Below are 21870 nucleotides of genomic sequence, written 5' to 3' on the forward strand. Positions count from 1 at the left end.
GTGGGAATATAGGGCAATGGCAAATACTCCAGTGTAGCTGGGGCACAGATATGAAATAGGATATTGTGGGAGATAAGAGACAAGACTGATTTGGATGGGGCCAAACCAGGGATGGTTCTGGCCCTAATTTAAGGGTGTCTGTGTGTGTGTGTGTGTGTGTGTGTTTGTGGAAAAGGTCTTTGGGCGGGGTGGGGGGGGAAGTCCTTAAGGACAACCAATTGCTCTATTGCTCTGGTATCAATGAGCTGGGAAGATTGGCCAGAGCAATACAGAAAACAGGTAGGCTATTTAACCTTGTGGAGTGGCCCTAAACAATAGGAATGGAGAGAAAGCCATTGTGAGAAATGAGAGACAAAATCACTCCCTCTTGGGAACTCTTTATACATATAGGGAAGGCAGTCAAGATGGTTTTGAGGTGGGTGATGAGGAGGATTGATGATCCCTTAATTAATAAGTGATTCAAGAGGAGGAGTATTTTTAGGAGGAAAGATCATAAATATAATTTTGAATACACAAATGTGGGGTATCTGGCTAGAAATGTCTAGCAGGCAGTGGGAAATCTCAGGGTGGAGCTGTGGAATGAAGCCAGACATGACAAAACAGAAATGAGTCATCTGCACAGTCTTGACAGGTGGAACCCTGGGGGAGAGTGAGATCCTGAGGGAAAATCTGGGGAGGGGCCTTGCTGGATGGGAAGAGTGTTGAAGGACACCCTGGAGAGGCAATCAGAGCAGCAAGAGAAAATCCAGCTAATATACTGATCAGTAGTGTTAACTACTCCAGGGAGTCCCAGGGGAATAAAGGATTGAATTAGTCATTGGACTTCATTACCATGGTAAGACTGGTGATCATTGAGGGGACACTTTCATTGGAAACTTGATGATGGAATCCAGATTTCAAAGGGCAAATGTGTCCCTGGAAAGGGGAATTAAGCAGATCATGCTTGTTTTCAAAATGTTTTGTACATCAATCCAGGAACGTAATACATTTGAGAGTGACTTTAATGAGTGCCAGTACAGAGTATTTTTTTTAAGTAGGCTTCACCCTCAGCATAGAGCCCAACACAGGGCTTGAACTCACAACCCTAAAATTAAGATGTGAGCTGAGATCAAGGGTCAGATGCTTAACCGGCTGAGGCACCCAGGCGCCCAAAGAATATTTTTTTGTGAACAGTGAGCACCATGTTTTCCTTAAACATGCTCTATATACATAGTTCCCTTAGGGGAGAAATGGTGTCATTCATCTTTGTGCCCTGCCTATCCCTGCCCTCTGAAAAAACAAACCAGACAAACCAGGCCTTAAACCCATGACTGGATCTAAGTAGGAGCTCTAGTTATTTGCCATCTCACTCGTGGATTCCCATTGTGGCCCAGAATGTGGGGAACCCTGTGGGGAAGTCCCGTGGTGAGGTCCATGGAGAGTAGTGCATGAAGGTGTTTCCTACCCACAACCCTCAAAATCACTACCATTTATTGAATGCTATGCACCCAGCATTGTGTTAAACCAGGCAGTAAAGTGGATTCTAGTCCCTGCCTCCTCCTCCTCCTTCTGCTTCCCACTCCTTTCCTAACCCTGCTCCCAGCCCATCTTGGGGCAGAGCAACCACTTTTTCATCAAGAAAATGGGTCATTCTCCCTGTAGCTTTCCTGAAACCCTCTCTCTGGCTCCCACCACTCTTCTCTTTGGTTCTCTTCTTGCTTTTTGGATTGTCCTCTCCTGATCTCTTACTTACCACATGGATGTGACCATGTCCCATGGACTCTCCTCTCTGTACACAGAGGGGCCTCTGAGAGAGGCCCATTTGCGGCCCTCACTGTCCTCTTAGGGACTCCCCCAGTGCTCCGGCCCTTGAGTGCCTTATCCAACTACCCTGTTGGTAAGAGTCCTCTGGGCATCCAGAATTCAGCAAGTCCAAAATTAACCTCGTTATCTTTCTTTTTAAATTTCCTCCTTCACCTGTAGGTGTCATCTTCCAGTGAGCCCTGGGCCACAAGCCTCCTCCCTGAGCCCCTTCTTTCATATTCATCGTTCACCAGTTTTGTTACTTCCATCAACGGAATGGCTGGAGTATCTCTACAATCTATTCACAATGTGCTATTTCCACTATCACTCCCCCAAGTCTGGTCTTCTTATCATGTGTTTCAACCTCCACAATAGCATTTTAACTGTCTCCAGTTTCTTATAAAATCCAGTATCGAAGAATATTTCCAAATACGGATATTTTCGCCATTTCATTCAAACAATTTTTCAGTGACATCTGATTATATAAAATCCAAATTCCTCTGCTTGGCATACAAGGCCCTTTCTCATTGAACCCACCTTTGTGTTCTTTTATTTAGGGCCCCCCTTTCTCATTTAGCCTATGTGATAGCTGTTCTCAACATGACTCCCTGACTTCGGTCAAACTGTTTCCTTTGCCTGGAACAGCCTTACGTCTTGCCCACACTGGTGAAATCATACTTGTCACTCAGGTCCCGGCTAAAATGTAAAGTAGAACCTTCTATGACTCTGCTAAGCAGATTTAGTATATTGCCTTCTTTGAACTCTTATCACTCCTTTGCCAATACTACTCATACTTGCCCCTCTGCCTGGTTTTCTCCCTGTCACTCCTACTTACTTGTGAATGCATATAGGCAGAGGCTCTCTTATTAATCTTTACATCCCAGCATTGAGTAAGAGCCTGACAGATGTTGGTGAGACTGGACAGAAACCACAAAGAGCCTTCTTGTGTTTTTGTTTTTGGCTGGTGACACTGGTTAATTGGTTGATTCAGGTCTCCTCACCTCCATGGATTACAGACTAGGTAAAGTAAATTAAATGGTAAGCATATACCTTTCTTTTGTCAGAAACACAAATCTATACCTATTTAAACCATAGTCAATGGACTGGACTTCCCTATAATTGTTCCATGGCTTTACGCCTTTTCCAGTAAATTGGAGCTTTCTCCTTTATGCTCTGACTCAGGCTTCCCCTGATCATAACATCCTTGAGAGACAGACACTTTAGAGAAATGATACATTTAAAACATCTGTTTTTTAAGACATCCTCAAAGAATAATTGCAATTGTGTGTGTGTGTGTGTGTGTGTGTGTGTAATACTTATATGGGCATAAAAGTATTTGGTAAGGAATTGTTTAGCATTAGGCCAAATAACTCACTTAGTGAGTAAATATTATCTTTCACGTTAGAGTTATACCAATCCCAATGGCAATCTGCAGGGTCCTTAACAGTTGGAAAATATGTTTCAGGAAAAATTCAGAGAGCTAGCTTAAAAGACTTTGGTGGAGAGATGCTTAACCATGGCTGTGACAGTGTCAGTGGGGTCACATCAAGCCTGAATTGAGAAACGTGTCAGTCTGATTCATGCTTCCATGCCTAACCATGGGGACTGAGCATGGTATCAATTTCTGCCGAAAAGTCAAACTGATGTTTTAAAATTCCAGTCCTACCTATTAAAATGTGGCAGTAGCCACCTGCCCATTGCAGGATTTCACAGTGGAAACGTGGGCCACCCTCGGGGTGTGTTTGAGGGGTGAAAAGTTGCTTGAACCCTATTTGCAAGGCTATCATCTATATTCTGCTTTATTTATGTATGGGATTTTTTTCCCCTTAAGCCTTTTTCCAAGTGCTGGCTCAAATACAGCCAACACTTAAGAATATTCATTTTGAAATAGTGGTGAATCATGTTCAGATACAAAGTTATGCCTACTTTTTAAAAAGTCACAACTATCCCCCCCCCCCCCCCCAAATTTGGTGTATCTTTGAGCACAAGGAAGGAAAGTGAGAAGCTCCAGTCCTGTGTGGACAGCGACCACAGGGTGGGTGAGGGACATACTGTGATGCCAGGGGATGTTCAGAGATCCTAGGGCTAGAATGTTTGGCAATGCGGCTCTCCTTCTGTCTGGTGCCAAAGAGGTGCCCTGGGTTAGAGCTGTCTGAACTTGGGTTGAGGGGAAACCAATTTGATCATTTGCATCGAAGCCTGGGGAGGATTTTTGGAAGTGTGTGGAGCAGAACTCTGCCAGTGCGGTCTGCTGTACCCTCCCTCCCTTTCCTTCCTGCTGGGGCCATTCTGGACCAGACCCCTGGAATTTGGTGCATCTCAAGTTTTCAGGAACCCACAAATTCTATCCTTATAAGGATAGCATATCCTTATAAGGATAATGTAAGGTCTCAGCTACATGTATTTTCCAGAGCTCTAGCAGTAATTAGACAAGCTACTATGAAAGAAAAAGCATTATACATCAGTTACAAACAATGCAAAACCAAAGCTCATTAGAGAAAGATAATATTCATGCAGATTTTACAAACCGTGTCTTTAGGGTGGCCCAATAAGTAGAAATATGGGGACCCATGCTTGTCACTTTTCATGCACATGGAGAGACTGGAAGGTACCATTCCTAAAGGAAGGGGAGGAACAGCCTAGGACCAATCATTAGAATTAACAGAACCAGTGACAAAGATATATTATTACTGTTAGAGTCAAGATTGCTTAGTATGTTTAGAGCAGCCGAATACAAATTATCTAGGCAGTAAGAATAAAGACTTTAAGTAGAGCTACCCCTGTCGAGCATGCAGCATGAAATTAGTGCAAGACTGAGCTACATGTGTATTCCAAAAGTAGATTTTTCTCAAAATATTGAGGGCATCCTGAGGCGCTTTTAGGGAGGCACAGATGTTAAAAATTTTTTGAAATGGTCATATCACAGTTTTTGTAGAATTGTCTCACAAAAATGGGATGTTTAGCGATAGCCGCTGTCATTTGAGAATCAGTCACAGTAATCAGTTCCAAACTATGAACAACTGAAAAAATGAAAACGTGGTGTGCCCATGTTTATATCTCTCTTTTTGCTAATAATCTCACATGTTCTTATAGCTTCCCTCACCTCTGACAATTTGTTTATTTATAGTCAAAGTGCACAGTTGACTTGCTGAGTGTAATTGTTTTCTGGAAAAAAAAATAAAGCAGGGAAAAGAAACGCAGCCCCACCCTGCCTGCTCTCCTCTGAGGTACTCACCTGTCCCTGGGCCATGCTATGAAGCTACCCTCTCAGTGGCTCTCTTGCTTTGTCTTTTTCTCAGCTCTTGGGCTACAGGTCTTTATCTACACGTAGATGGGTACTAGACACTCTAGAATATCCAAATCAATAGTCTCCAAGGGACAGGACCCAGGAGGTGCACCAACGGCCACCACCCCACCCCCACCCCCCTTGCCCCCTACTGTGTTTTCTCAGCTCCGTGCAGCCCCGGGGGAAAGGAAGGTGAATGTGAGGTTAATGTGATCGGAACAACTTAAGCCGTGCAGCTCAGACATTTTGAGCCTGATGTACTCCTTGCTGGCATTACTGATGGTGTTCCCCATCTAAATACCTAACTTGCTCCAAACGGGGTGCTATGTCTGCATGGCATCAGTATGCAGAATGGAACAGCGCTCCATGTAGATTTCTGATTATGCCACATGGAGTGCTTTTCACAGCATGGCGTGTGTCTGAGGGAAGGGAGACCAAGGGTGAGCACTAGCACCTTGAGGTTAAATGGAAAGCGGAACCTCTCTGTGGTAAGAAAACTAGTGCTTAACTACGGATGTTAGAAATGGAAATTACATTTCAGGACTTATTAATTGAGTTTACCATTTAGCCCTGCCAAGATGCAAGTAATTTTGTACCAAAAGAATCAAGCTGTTTTAGTGTCACACAGAGAGAAGGCTCTCATCTTGTTTTAAATGTGACCTTTACTGGACTTGAAAGATACATGTGCGAGGAAACCTCATGGACAGAAGTTCAAAGAAAAAACCCAGAACATGGTGGAAATAAATTGCTGTGAAGGCTGGGGTAGAAATTGCAGTGAAATGTGAAAAATGGAGTTGTATGCTGGCATATTCAATGCACATGTTATGAGTGTGTATGTTCGGCCTTAACACCTAGGGTCCTGATGAGGCCAGAATCACTAGGTGTTACAGAGCACATGCTGAGAAAATCAGAGACCTTTGTTCAGGAGTGTAAAAGCAAGTTATTCTGTAAGCAAATGTCTGAGCCACATTATAGTTAACAGCTCTTTAGTCAGGACTAAGTGTGCATTCATTCTATGAAAAAAATAACAAGAACTGAGCCCAAATAGCACATAGAAAAATGTGTGTGATTCTCAAAGTTTAGAGATTTTGCTATAATTAGAGTGCATCATTCAAGCCTGGAGTAAGGCATTATAGAATTTCATCTTTGGTCCTGACTGAGGGAATTAAGTTAAAAAGAAATATTAAGAAGCCTTTATCAGGATAGGAATGTTGCCACAATCCTATCTTGGAGCAAGGCTGTATGCAGATTTCTCAAAAAACAAAAATCTGGCTTCATGGACTCATTATTTCTTCCATTAGAAATGAAAAGTTTAGAGGGCCTTAGTTAAAAAATGAAAGCTTGAAAGTGACTTGGAGACTCCACGGTTGCTGGTTATGGCAGTTGGCTGGACCTACCCAAGAGTTTGTCTTAAGGAACTGATATACTGCTTTGAGCACCTGGAGAGCAGAGTTTGGTTGGCTGACCGCTTCGCAGGGATCAAAACCTTTTCTGTATCAGCCCTACTTTGAGACAAGAAAAAAATCAGACAGCGGGGAAAATGATTTTGGCATTTAGCACCCTCTTCCCAATGAGTGCAGCTGAGGGGTTAGAAGCTTATCTCGAATCAACTCTTGAACCCCAAGGTCAGCCTGTCCTCTGTGAGGAGGGTGGGAGCTGAGCTTGGATGGTCAAAAAAGGCCAGAGATGGAAAATGGGAGGACAATGGGAGGAAGATCTAGTCTCCTTTCTTTAAGTTGTAATGCTGTGAGTCTCAGGACAAAAACCATTTAGACTAGACGGCCTGCAGAGCGGGGGAGGCACACCTGACAGTGGGGGCCAAGGAGAAGTAAAAACTCCTATGCGCCCGGCCTTTATAGCAGAGCCAGAGAAGATACACCCCGTAATCTTGGGAGCATGGCATTCCCTGAGATGGAGCTTTAAAAATACAGAGTCCTGGGCCAGATCCACACATCATGTTCACGCGTGCATATGCACACAGCTTGAAAACCAGGCTGCCCGCTTTCTTGTCTCTTAACTTTTATCCTTGCTCTCCCCTTTCCCCTCCGCTCCTTGTAAAAAACATTCTCTTAAATGTGTGACTTCCTGGGGATCCATATTGATGTTCTTACGGCATTCAGTAGTGCTTTGTCTAAGAAAATTCCTTCTCCCTGGACTTTTGAGGAAGCAGTCCTCCGTGGGAGAGCCCAGCTTCATGCTGGGGGAAGGAAGGGAATGTTCTATCAGAGCCTAAACTCTGACTCTCCAGGATGGGTTACTGGAAGCGCTGGGATATTTAGGTTTTCTAAGATGCACGTGGCCAACAACTTACGTATTTGGAAAATGAGGGTGGTTGGACCTCAAAGGCCAAATTGGTTCTTCTTGGTAGATTTCTTGGGTACTATGTAGTCTAATACATTTTACCAGAGTCTTAAATGCCTAACAAGTGAGGACTTGGGGAAGGGGGTCATTTAGTATATCCTTAAAAGAGAAAAATGCACGTTGGAAATCATGTAAGGGTATCCAAAAAGAGCAAATATTCATTATAGTCCTTGGGCCCCAATAAAACAATGTGAAGAAATGAGATTTCATCCTTCTCCTAAAATCACTTAAAATAACAAATGAGTTTTTTGCTGAACAGTGGGGAAACGGAATCTCAAAGTTGTGTGTGTTTTTTAAGGAAGCTTTTGCCTCTGACTCCATGAAATGGGAACTTATTGGGAGCTTCACAGAGCATTTGCTGGGCTCACCTACATGCTGCAGAGAGCAGTCACGAGCCTTTTTAGGCAGGACGAACCCTGTCCTCTGTATGATGCGGCCCGGAGTTCTGCCGGACAGCCTGAGCTCTTCCCTGGGTCTGACTCAGTAGAGGTGTACTGGAGTGATTTGTGGAACCTTTCATGGAAAAGGAAGATACACTCAACCATGAATGTCAGAAGCTGAAATTAAATTTCAGAATTTATTATTGAAGCAAGCTGCCTTTTGCCCTATTAAAAATGCAGGTGAATTAGTGCAGAGCCTACTGAACGTGGTCTCTGAGGAAGAAGCCAAGACAATGGAGACTCTCTCCTTTTATCGTGGGGGCACAGCAGCACACCCACAAACCCTCCGGTTATGAGGTCATAGTGCTCCAGGCTTCTTGGGGCTGACAGCCACAGGAGGGGAACATCGGTGATTAGCAAATTTGCCAGATGAAGTTTTGGTTTACTGACTTAGAATTTAGAATAATTCAGACAAGGTCTAAGCAGAAATTTACGTATACTCAGCGAGTCCTTTCTTCAGAAAATGTACAAAGCATTGGTATAAATATTACAAAGGCAATGTTTAACAAACTAAAGAAGCCAAGTGCTTTTCAAGGATCCTTAATACTCTAGAAGTATGTATTAAATCCCACAAATAATTAATAAAACCCACTTAAATTTTTTACTAGAGCAGATCTGTGAAGACCTTTTAATCAGTCACCACTGATTCTGTTAGATTCTGTTAGAATCAGTGGTTACATATATCCTCATCCTTAGATTGTTAGCTCACCCAGGGCCAGGATCGTATCTTGTGTTCAGTGCCAGCAAAGTGCCTTGCACATCGTTAGTGCCCAGAAAAATCCTGATTTAGTTAAGGGAACAGTAATGATGTGAACTGATGATATTAATTACAAGATTTGTCTTGTATTAATATTTAGTAGGGGTATACTGTCTGCATTTATCTTCGTATGGTCAGAGGGACGAAAGCTCTTGCTGAACAAATAACTATAAAAAAGATAAGAGTATGCTTATAATGTTCACTTGTAATATATATTCTTGTCAATATATATTCTCTTTTTTTTTTAATCTTTTATTGTAATCACCTAGTGCTCATCATGACAAGTGAAATCCTTAATCCCCATCACCTGCTTTAACCCATTGCCACCATGCCCACCTTCCCTCTGGTAACTATCAGTTTCTTCTCTATATTTAAGAGTCTGTTTCTTGGTTTCTCTCTCTCTCTCTTTTATTTCCCGCTTTGTCATTTGTTTTGTTTCTTAAGTTCCACATGAGTGAAATCATTTGGTATTTGTCTTTCTCTGACTGACATATTTCACTTAGTATTATACTCGAGCTCCATCCATGTTGTTGCAAATGGCCAATGTATATTCTTGGAAAAAAAAAACCCCAAATAAACATTGCCTATTGCCATATAAGTAGAGACCAGTACTGCTTAATCTGGTGCTCTAATAAATTGTAAATCATGTGTATTTCCTGATGAAAGGCAGTACTATTTGGCCTATTCATTTCTTTAGCTATAGTTACTGACTCCTATCTTTTCTCTACTTCCTTAATGCAGTTTTATTGTGCTTACAAAATGAAAACAATTCCATTTACCAAAGACCTGTAATCAAGTCCAAACCCATTAAAGACATAATTCACTTTCAAAATTGAAGGGTAGGCAGAAGTCAAATTCAGATTGACTCTTTTTCCCTTTGCGTGGGCATTTGGTGTTCGTTGTCCCTGGGCCACCGATACTAAGAAAATTTCACTTCATCCTTCTGACCCTGCCTGGTCTCCTAAGACCACCCTCTCCATTTGCAACAGGACTCCCTTCACCTTGGTAGTCATAAAGACATGCTCTGTTGCCTCTTCAGAGAATAAACAGGCTAGACCACTAAGACTAGAAAGCATATTTCTCTTTTGTTTTATTTTGAATTTAATCAGATTTGAACAGCAAATATCACCAGGGGAAAGGCCCAAGTTGGTCCGAACTGGTTGATTTTTATTTCATCCAGTGGCACCTCTATTTACCCTGACCCTGGCTCTGTGGCTCAGCATCTAAATCAAGTAAGTGTTCACATCGATTCCTTGAATGCTAATGAAGGACACCTGTATTTCAAGGCAGGGAGCTAATTTGTATAATTTATTCCTGTGCAGCTTTCCAACCATGATACATGCTTTCTTCTCGCTTAACCTTTTAAGATTTAATTCAAATAGCAACAACCAGTGTCAAGGGGGGCATTACTTTGGAGGCATCATCTTCGGATTCTTTTTCTCAGTATGGTGGAGTGAAATTTCCTTATTCTTGCCAGTTGTTGAGATGTGTGTCAGGGGAGGGGGGAGCTCGCGCTTCCCGCGGAGTTTATAATCAACAAATTCTTATCCTGAGGACTAAAGTAGAGTTGAAGTATCCATCTCCTTCAAGGACTTAGCCATAAAAGCAACTTCTTCAAAGCCCTTATCGCTTGCTGACTCCCCCTGCAGCAGCTCGACAGCCTGTGTGCAGCTCCTACCTCCGCGGCCGCATTTACTGATTTATGCCTGTGACTTGGCTGGGGTGTCGTCTGCCGATTAGTCTTGCGGTAATTATGGATGGCATATTTGCAGCATATTTATTCCTCTCCTCAGCTCACTTGGATTCACACTGATTTTGTTTAGTCAACAATCTGACAGATTACCCTTGGTATTTTTTTTTTTTCCTTCAATTGTACCTGCGCTTATCTCTCTGTCACAGATCACCTTAGGAACTCAGAGCAAGAGTTCTGTATTTCTCTTGACTGAAATCAGCTTTTCCTTGACGTGGCCAAATGTCCAGATAAGGGTCTTGCTTCAGAACTGTTGTGAATTCAGAATTCTGCAGGTATCTGAAGGAGGGCTGGTAGATATCACTTAAAACCCTGCCACAGGCTGTTGGTTGTCGATCTACTCTTCAAAGTTCACTCTCCCAGGCTGGGTTAAATCCGCACACCTCCCTAGCAGGTTATGTATCCTACAGATTCTGATAACCCCCTTTAACTATCTTTAAGGATGAATTTTTGCTAAGTTTAGGATCTTAAAAGTCAAACAAAGGAAGCAAACACAGGATTAAGCTCATAGTTGATGGAAAATTCAGTGTTCCTGTGATGAGGGTGCCATTTGGACAAAGTGGATTATATTCTTGGTTATATCTACTGGCTAACTCAAGCATTTTCTTTCATTGTCCTTGTTTCTGTTATTCGGTTTTGTTACCTCCCCCATCTTGTGTTCAGACGTTGGACAAAAAATTCTGCTTCATGATATAGTCTACCTAACTGGTGATGAAGGAATTATGATGTTCCTTAGCTGTGAGCAGTCCTTTTATGCTGGGGTCATTTGTAAAATGACTGTGGCTGCTTCTTTGGCTTGCTCCTGGTACAGGAGTTCACATGACAGCCTTGAGACTGTTATCCTTAAAGGGACCTGCTTGCAAGGTTGGCCATTGGCTGGCCTCTGGGACTGTAACAGGTAAGTTGTCTCCTACACTAATATAAACCCTTCCCTAAATGATAAGGGTGTCTCATGGATAACCGTGCAAACAACACAATTTATGCTGAACACCTGCTTTTCTTATAGGAGTCTAGAATTTTGGTATGTGCTAGGCAGAGAGTGGTCTGCATGACCAGCACCCAGTATAAGCCCTGGGTGCCAAATCTTTAATGAATTGCTCTGGGTAACAGTATCACACCTTTATTGCTGAATTTTTATTGCTGGGGGAAGAGTGATCTCTGGGTGACCCAGAGAGAGAGAGAGAGAGAGAGAGAGAGAGAAACAATAAAGAAGCCTGTACCTAGATTCCTCCAGACTTTGCCTGTTTCTCCCCCTTATGATCCCACTGTGTATCCTTACTATGTCATTATGATAAATCTTACCTGTGAGTACAACTATATTCTGTGTCCCAGGAATCTTTCCAGCAGATTTTTGAATGTGTGTGTGGTCTTAGAGATGCCTGAAACACCCTCCTCATTAGTTGCTATGACTCCAGAAATATCACTTGATGGCATTATCCTCAAAGATCTGGTCTGATCCCTACCTTCTCGGTTTGTCATGCAAAACCAGGCATCTTTCAGCTTAGATTTTCCTGAAGTGCTAATGTTTACTTAGTTTGTGATTTTTCTTTTACTTCTCTAAAGGAGAAGATCTTGCTCTTCTCTATTAAATTGGTTACTCTGTGGGCGCCTGGGTGGTGAGGTCATGATCTCACAGTTTGTGAGTTCAAGTCTCACATCGGCCTTTGTGCTGAGGTGTGGGGAGCCCGCCTGTGATTCTGTCTCTCCTTTTCTCTGCCCCTCCCCCACTTGTGTGTGTGTGTGTGTGTGTGTGTGTGTGTGTGTGTATGTGTATGTGTGCGTGTGTGTGTGTGCGTGCGCTCTCTCTCTCTCTCAAAAATAAATAAATACAAAAAATTTAAATTGCTTATTTTGTGACATAATCTCGAAAGCTAATTTACAATCAAAATCTAGGTCATTCTAACATCAACAGTAGCTGACAAACTCTAACTAACCATTGGCAAGTATGATTTAATGTTACATTTTAGGGGAATATATTTAGAAGAACTCTGCAGTACTTCTGGAGTTAACCATATTGACAATTGGTCCCTCTAAACTGTGTCCAGATGTTTGACAAACCCTGTTGGTTAATTTTAGAATTTAACCTTAACCATATATTTCCAGATGATGGATGAATTAATGGCATCATGGTGACATGATCCTGAATTTTTGTCTTGTTCAAAAACATGTTTTTATTTTTTCTTTAAAGATGCTTTGAGACAGCATCATACGTAGGCATTATAAGCTGAGTCATGCTGCCAGTTGGGCAGTGGTACTGTTGTAACTGCTCACCATAGACACTATAGTGTCTATAGCTCACTATAGACAAGCTGCTGAAAATGTGAACCAAATAGTGATTTTATAAAAGAAAAGAAAGCTCGGGATAGCCATGTTGTTCAGATTAACTTCTTAAAGTTTAATTTGTTAGTAAAATAAGAACAATATTAACTCTATGGAAATTCCTTGGTATAGATAATGGGTCTTGCCATGGAATGAAACATACCTTTGAAATAAGGTATTTTTTAGAAGTGATTAATTCACACAGGTCAGTTTGGTCTTATTGAATCATGTATTGCTCTGGAGTGCAAAAAGTTACCCTATTCCAAGAGTAAGAGTCTTTACAAAAGGATTAGTGCTGGTGCCATTTAACAGGATCAGGCCTGAGCTTGTTGCTAATACTCATATTTAAAAATATTTTATTAGATCCAAACATTAAGGATGGGACCTGGGATGAAATCTTTCCATGGGCACAGAGCCAGCCCTACAGAAACTTCTCAACGCTTTCTTTGAGTATTTGCCAGTCCTTTTGGGGTTTCAAGACCACGAAAACAAAATTTTTAAGGGCATTTGATTTCAGATATTTCAACTGAACTCAGGACTATACTGCCTGCTAACTAAGGAAGTGTTCAGCTCATTATTAGGTAACTTAGGCAAGTTACCCATAATTAAGGTAAGCATAATTTGAGAGGGAAAAGCGTTATTTAGAATTTGTGTGTGTGTGTGAGGGGGGGGTGGTAGGGGATGAATGGATGAAAATGAGAATCAATTTTTCTAGATCAACAATTTGAGCTAATTATTCAGACCATGGTTAAATCCCATTGCCCCCTGCGCCTGTTTTCACTGATATCTGTCCATCTTTCTGTCACTCCCTGAGATTAATTACAGCCAGTTCAGGGTGTGATGCTTCTCATGTAATGACCACCCGGCAGTTTCTTAGTAAAACTGTCAGTGATGTCTTAAATGGGCTGCTGAAAAATAACACCATTAAAGACTTCTGAAGCCAAATCTAATGTACTTCAATTCCTTCCTGAAAAGCACAGAGATACACATTAGAGTGAATTTTTGAACTATCCCTAAATGCCAAGAAAATGTAATCACTGCATGAAGTTTACATTCTAATCTCCCCACCTGAAGATCTGTTCTTTTTTGTTCCCTGGTCCCAGTCACATACCCTACAGGGCAGTTGTGATTCATGAGCAATTTTAGGAAATAAGTGATAAATTACTGTGGACTCAAATGAACAGAAGACTATTAGTCAAATTGCAAAAGTTCTAACATATAAGTGGTGGCTGGATCTCCCTGCACGCTCAGAGATGCCCTGAAAGGTCCTCTATTTGCTATTTTAAACATCACTTAACCAAGGGAGCAAAAGAAAGAGCTCACACGCATATAAATCTTCGGCTTAAATGTACATATGCATGTATATATCTATTGATAGCCAAGTCTATATTTAGGTAGAATTAGAGAACTGATACAGTTTTACAAATAAGCATAGGCATTTACAGTACACAGAAGAAACAGAAAACAGGTGAATCAAAACATGAAACGTACCATACTCCGGGACCTGCCCCGTCCCGCGCTTCAGCAGCAAACGGACCCTTCTTCCTCCCGACTTGATGAGCTCTATTGCTCTGGCGTGTGTCATGTCTCTTGTGCTTTCCCCATTGATTTCAATGATTTGATCTCCTACCTGTTAATTAAGGAAACATTAACTCAGCCAAGGATGGTTCTACTCACCTTGCATTTCCAACAGATTAGAAAAGCATCCCTTAAAGAATACTGGTTTCCAGAGAGCATCTGAACAATTTGATTGCAGCCTGCTGCTTCTCAGAAGCAGCTAATTCCTGGCTACATCTTGAATCTGACCACCAAACTTAATTTACCTTTACAGAAATTAAAATATCAGGCCATAAAGTTGGGGTGATATGTTACTTATTTTCAGTCAGTGTGGCAGAGGCTTTAATTAAACTTTTAGCATTTTTTTTTTAAATTAGGGAATATGTTTGAAGTCACAATTCCAAACAAACCTGGCACCTTTGCTTTGAAACAAGAAGTAAATATTTTAAGGCCTTTTCATTGAACACAGTGCCAGCTTTGGACTTAGTGCAGCATTTAATTCAGCATGCTGGATGAGATGATCGGTTTTTGGGCTTCTCTGAGAATTTTTATCATGCATCATTTAAATTCCCCTGGGTGCTATTGTGATATCGCCTTCTTTGTAAATATGGTTGGTTGATATTCAAGTTTGATGATGAGTTTTCCATCACAGTTGTTTGAATTAAAAATGAGATCTTCCATTCTCCACACATGACTAATGCCCTTGCTAAATCTTTGCCATGCTCGCAACTGATTGCCAGAACTGTTTGGTTAAATACCAGTCCCTCTTGAATTGTAAGAAATGCCCAGGCTTCATAAGCAATTCCCATTTAGCCTCTGTGAATAGTTAGATGGAATAAAAGAGGTTCAACCATGAGCACATCAGGTAACTCCCACAGTACCATTACTGTCAGGAACCTTTGAATTAAAATATATTTCATTTCAGTGGAAGTCACTTAAGATAAATTGGCCAGGGAAAGCACCATGAGTTGCTTTGCAAAAATGTTATTTTAGTTGGGTCCCTAAAAGCAGACCTCAACCTAAACTCTATAATGCAGGCAGAATCGTGAATAAACTCTCCATAGCAGAGCATTATCAAGATGGGTGCCGGGCAAGAAGTGGAATAAAAAGTTGCCATCACAATGGCAAGACAGCACTAAAATAAGACCACTCCCCACCCCCAAAATGAGGGGAAAGAACAAACACATGTTTGTAGTAGCAAGAGAGTAATATCTCTGTTTAAAGAGGATTTTCTAGGGGTAAGGACTTCAGTGCAATGAAGGAAAAGACTTCTCCTTCCACTTTGTGTATGGTGGTCTTTGAAAGTACGGCTTTTGGGCAGTGGCAGAAGTTTACCCCACTGGTATGACTTCCACATTTCAGAGAAGAATGATGAACGACAGGACTAAATTAATTTGTTTTAGGGGCAATGTTTGCAACATTTTTGTTCAGTTCTCCTTGTCTCCTTTCCCATAAGGCACAGGCACAGTCTGAATTCGAGTAGCTTACCGGAGGCCACTGTATCCAAGCCAGAGGCAGAGATGGGACCAATTATTGCTCTCCCAGCAGTTCCCACCCATGACTGAAACCTCATGGCACAGTATTAAATTGTAGAAGTAAAATGAAAGCTCCAGTGAAGTTATAACAGAATCTTCATTCTCAGCCAGACTTTTCCTCTGAGCTTCATGCTCATGCATCCCCTTGAACACTACACATCTTTACCTGGATGTCCAATAGGCACCTCCAATTCAACACCAGCAGACTGGGCTTAGCATTTTTCTCCCAAAGCACTTTTTTTCTCTAAATCTGGTTAACGGTACTACCACTCACTCAAGTGAGAAATCTGAGGGGCATGCTGGGTTCACTTCCTCTCTCTGACCTCATTTGTAACCCATTGCTAACTAGTGCAATTCAGGTATCTACCTGGATTATTCCAATATTCTCCTGTCGCTCTCCCACCAATATCTTCTTCTTATTGTCACTGGAGTCATTCTTCTAAGAGAAGTCTCCCCAAGGCTTCATGACTATTGAGGCATCCAGGGTTTTCCATATGCTACTGTTCTCTTTGCATTCTCTTCCCTATAGACCTGTTGATCTCCCACTCTTCCTCAAAGCCAGTCCAAGCATCTTCTCTGGGATTCCTTCCTTGACCCTGTCTTCTTTACAAGCAGATGTTTCTAATATTTACATTCATTTGTCACTGTATCCCACTCTAGTATTTATCACACCTTGTTACAGTTATGCTTTTCTATCTTCCCTCCTAGATGTGGACCTTCTTCACTCATCAAATGATTTCTGGGCACCTACCATGTGCTAGACAGTCTACTAGGGTGATAGATAAAGATAGAGATAAATGGTATAGTATCTAGTTGTCAGTCTAACTGGAGAGGAAGTAGGTAAATAAGGTTATTATTCAATATACCTTTGCTATGATGGAGATATTAACAAAGTGCTAAGAGAATAGAAATGAGGGACATCTAACTCAGAATGGGTGAATTGGTAGTCATGGAGAGCTTTTTGGAGGTGGTGACATCTCAACTGAGTTTTGAAGTATCAGTAAGAGTTCCCCAGATAAAGGAGGAGGATGAGCATTCTAGGTAGAGAGAGCAGCAGATGCAAAGACCCTGAGCCTTGAGATCATCGTATATTTGGAGAACTGTCAGTTAGTTTATTCTGCTACTCAGGAGTTCAGGCTTTATTTTTAAGGCAACAGTAAGGCACTAAAGATTTTATTTATTTTTTGATGTTTATTTTTGAGAGAGACAGACAGAATGCGAGTGGGTTGGGGCAGAGAGGGAGGCACAGAATCTGAAGCAGGCTGTCAGCTGTCAGCACAGAGCCTGACGTGGGGCTCGAACTCATGAGCTGTGAGATCATGACCATAGCCAAAGTCGGACGCTCAACTGACTGAACCACCCAGGTGTGCCAGCCACTGAAAACTTTAATCAGCCGGTAACCTGACCCGGGAAGCAAAGTGGTATCTAGAAATCTCCCTGAGTCATCAGTATGGAGACTGGACTGGAGAGAAAGTGGGAGATTAAAGAAGGGTGCTGAAGTCTGTGAGGTTATCACATTGTCTATCAAGTGGGAAACTGGGAGGCTGTGGGGAAAGAGACAGAGACCAAACATACCATGGTCTCAAGAAGCAAATGAGGGCAGAGACTGTGTCCTTTTTAATGATGTATCTCATATGAGATGCACTGTAAGTATTTGTGAATGAATGAAGCATTTACACATGGCTTATCTTGAAAATCATGGGAGAAGGGGTTATAAACACTCTTGGCCCCCAAAACAACCGTGACAGCCACCTCTGCCTGAGGACACTTCTGTCTTGAGACTGACAGTGCGAGAGTCATGTAGAGGGCAAAAGGAATCTCTTGGTGTGATAGAAATAGTCATACATCATCTGCATTCTGGTCCCATACTTGAGAGACTTAGAAAATTTGATGTTTTCATTCTCTTGTGCATTTGTTATGTTTCCTTTTCCCTCCTAAGATCTCAGGAAGACCAAGGGAACAAAACTTAGCATGGGAGGGAGAGGAGGTGGGTTGGAAGACTACAGGGGTGGTTGAGAAGTAGAGGGGTACAAGGGCTGCACAAGGGCTGGACTGACGTCTCCCGTGCAGGAGTTTCAGGGACGGGGCTCCGGGAAGAGTCAGGGGTATTACTTTTATTGAGTTCCCAGGAGCATGACCTGACCTGTTGGCTTGGCAGATTTCCATACTTTTAGATTTGATGCAGGGTCCCCTCAGAGGGAGAAGAGGATGCCTCTGGTGCTGGTTGGATCAAGGATCCTTAGTTTTCATCTAAGACTTTCAGTCTCTCCCAAGCTCCTCCCCAGACAGGACACCGGAGGATGTAGTATGTTGATTTTCTGCCTCACTGGAAGCAATGGAAGTTTTTGAATAGTCCAGGATCTTACCAAATTCGGAACAAAAATATTTGGTGTGTGTGGAGGGGATGCTGGTCAGGTAAAATGATGGTAATGCTGTCACTGTCACAAAGTGAATCTTACAAGGTGTTCTGGGCAGATTATAAAAGTGGGCCAAGTCATTTGGACCTACTGTCAAGGGTAACAACAAATCCAACAGATTCAAGAACTGTTTCTCTTTGTGAAATGACAGAAATTATAAAAAAGGTTTAATTATTATTTTTACTCCACTACTAGTATTATGCATAGTTGTTTCTTTTTTTAAAAAATGTTTATTTATTTTGAGAGAGAGAGAAAGAGAGAGAGAGTGTGCGTGAGAGAGAATGTGTGCAAGTGGGGGAGGGGCAGAAAGAGAGGGAGAGAGAATCCCAAGCAGGTTCTGTGCTGACAGCACAGGGGCTCAATCTCATGAACTGAGAGATCATGAACTGAGCCAAAATCAAGAGTTGGATGCTTAACTGACCGAGTATCCCAGGTGTCCCTGAATAGTCGCTTTAAATGGGACTTTTAAATAAATTTCAAATGTGAATCCTTTTGCTTTCATCCTTAGTATCTGGATGTATAAGGAGTTGAATATGTCAGGGGCAGAGAGGTTCTCTGGTTACCTTCCCACCTTGTGGCCAAGGGGTGGCCAGTTGAAAAGCATCACTTTCCTACCTCACATGCAAATCAACTGAGGGAATTAATTTGATAAAATCAATGGAAAATTTGCAGTCCTTTAAGGGATGAAGAAAAAAAGACCAGTTGTGATTCTGATACAGTCTTCTCTTTCCATACTTTGTTACAGAGCTATCTTTAGCTGAGCTACTTACTAAAGTGGAACTTTACAAATGTCCTCCACTTGTTCTTAATGAATTTTTAAAATATTAAGTTCTAATTAGAATTGAGAGAGAGATGGGAGAAGGAGGGGTGTGGGGTGGAGGGAAGAGGGAGAGAACAAAAGAAGTGGGGAGAGAGAGGGAGACTCAAAGTTCACAGATGTGTGTGTGTCAAGGAGATGTCAAATTTAGGAAACTAACCAAAGGACTTAGAATAAAATTCCAGGCATTAATTTTTTTTTCCCCATGGAAGAAATATTTATATCTGTAGTCCTGTATCTTGGGGCAACTAACAACCCTACATCAATGTCTTAGGGGCAACGAATGAGATGAGACTGCCCCCTCTCACAAACTGATGACTGGCAGAGGGGATGGCGGGAGTGGGAAGATGGCCAAAAGGGGTGAAGGGGAGTGGGAGAGACAGGCTTCCGATAATGGAATGAATAAGTCACAGGGATGAAAGGCACAACATATTGTAATACTGTTGGATGGTGACAGATGGCAGCTACACTTGTGGTGAGCATATAGCACATTGACTTGTTGAATCACTATGTTGTATGTTGTACCCCTGTAGCTAATGTAATATTGTGTGTCAACTATATTTCAACTGAAGATAAAAGTCACTTTACTGAAAAAAAGAAAAGAAAGGAAAAGAACAGAAAAGAAAAGGCTGCCCACTCTCGGCATAGCCTAGTAAGTTCTGCATTTCTACTCCTACATTTCTGCTCATATATCATGGCAGATGTTTCATTAACAAAGCTATTACCAAATCCTTGAAGTTGCCAGGGGCCCTGCGGGTAAAGCTTTTTCTCTTCTTATTGGAAAACCAAGGCAGGTAAAGGTAAAAGTTTCAATATTTCTTAAGCAGTTAATAGTTCAAGATGTAAGAAAAAAATGTAAACTCTGTACCGTATGCACTTTTGTAACCAAGTTGTATAGAATGTATTTGGTTTGGCTCAATGAAATCTTTAGAAGAACTTGATTAATCCTGGACTTACTTTAGCCCTGAGTCACAGACGTTCCCACTCAAGTCTTACTCCGACACCGCACAAACATGCTTAGCTGGCTGTAATCAGTTAACCCCCCTCTTACTACTACTGCACCACAAGAACCTATTTTGTATGATCATACATGACTGAAACCCTAGATTATAATTAGGTGTGAGGATTTGAACTCTTTGAGAACTTTATACCAACAAATAATGGATATCTCTATTCTTTATTTCATGGAAGATTTAGCTGTGGACTATTTTTGTGGCTATTGATCTGAGGCCTGAGGTTAGTGAAATTCTTCGCTTATAGTCTGGCCTTTCTTGTCGACTCCAGACCCTTCATGGGCAGGGAAAGTACCTACTGTCTTTGTGTCATCTACACAGTTCTTGACAAGTAGGCCCTTGATTACTTGCAGGTGAGCAAAGGTTTTGCTTTTCAGTTACAGTAGCCGTCTCTATTCTCACAACATAGTTCAGCTTTAGTACGTCTCAGCATACCTTACTGAAAGCTTTCTTGAAGTGCTGCCTTAAGCACTTCCAGCAACACCATAACAATTTCAACAGTACTTAGAGGAGGCCACATGAAGTTTGAGTAATGGTGACCTACAAAAATTGTAGAGACAGGTAAAGTAATGGGAAACAAATGCTAAAGGATTGAGAGAAAGTAGAATGGAGGCTGAGTCTGAACGAAAAAATCATAACGTGCTGGGAAGAAAATCCGACTGAGGGTGTTTGCCGCTGCCTGCCACAGGCATCATCACCAGGTGCTCTGACAACAGGACACATGGGCATTGATGGCCCCGCTGGAGCAAAGGGACAGGCTGATTTTCAACTTGATGGTGACCTTTAATACGTAATGACTGTTTTCACGATTAACTTTTGTTAGATATTATTTATTTATTTAAAAAACATTTTTCAATGTTTATTTTGAGAGAGAGAGAGAGAGCAAGCAGGGGAAGGGCGGAGAGAGAGGACACAGAATCTGAAGCAGGCTTTAAGCTCCGAGCTGTCAGCACAGAGCCTGACACGGCTCAAACTCATGAACTGTGAGATCGTGACCTGAGCCGAAGTTGGACGCTTAACCCACTGAGCCACCCAGGCGCCCCTGTTAGACACTATTTAATAACCATTGCAGTAAAGTTTTCAAGGGATTATGCTGAGTGTTTTGGCTAACCTTCCTGTTTCTTCCACTAGACTGGTGATTGAAATAGATGATATCCAAGTGCCTATTATAGGACCTGGCTCTTGTTACAAACCGTCGTGCACGGCTGCCTCGGCAAAGGCACAGGAGCCCATCAAGTCAGCAGGTTTTTCCAGAGGGAAAGCTTCCAACCCAGTTGGAAACTGAAGCACATGTTTGAGAGCACCAAAGTGCTGTGACTTTTATTTGCTTCAGGTAAGGTGTATGTTGAAAACAGAAACTCTCTTTCTACTATGCTCTACAAAATAATCACTAAAAGGAAAACATCCCAACATCTCTCAAGAAACTTCATCTAAACACAAGTGTGAAATAGCCCTTATTGATTTGCAGAAGGATCCTTAATCAAGGTGATGCCGGAGCATATTCTCGCTGAGAAGGAAAGTGAGGGGAACAAGTGGGAAATAAGAAGTTAGGGGCGCTGCAGAATTCTGAGGGTTATCCCTTGAGGCGAGGGATGTACCCTATCTCATATTCACCCTTTAGAACAGACTTAGTCACAGCTCAAGAAATACTTCATCTTTGACCTGGGTGTACTGCTCGGGGGCAGGGGAGTGCCTTGGCTGGTCTTTCAAATCAGGGGGTCACGCTTGGTGGATATTCAGGGTGAGCCCTTCATTCGGGAGCCTCCATTCCTCATTCTTACTTTTCAAATCCTCTAAACTAAAACATGTAAATATATGTGAAATTTAAGGATGATG

General features: G+C 41.9%; 1 protein-coding gene across 1 annotated transcript in view; it reads right to left on the bottom strand.

Annotated features, from left to right (window-relative positions):
- Positions 1-21870, bottom strand: part of MAGI2 (membrane associated guanylate kinase, WW and PDZ domain containing 2) — a 1332916-nt gene that overhangs the window by 57111 nt on the left and 1253935 nt on the right. The window contains exon 21 of the mRNA XM_042916449.1: positions 14187-14325. Coding sequence (XP_042772383.1) covers positions 14187-14325 — 139 coding nt within the window. The remainder of the gene's footprint in view (positions 1-14186; positions 14326-21870) is intronic.

The sequence above is a fragment of the Panthera leo genome, chromosome A2 (assembly GCF_018350215.1).
Source record: "Panthera leo isolate Ple1 chromosome A2, P.leo_Ple1_pat1.1, whole genome shotgun sequence".
Classification (NCBI taxonomy): domain Eukaryota; kingdom Metazoa; phylum Chordata; class Mammalia; order Carnivora; family Felidae; genus Panthera; species Panthera leo.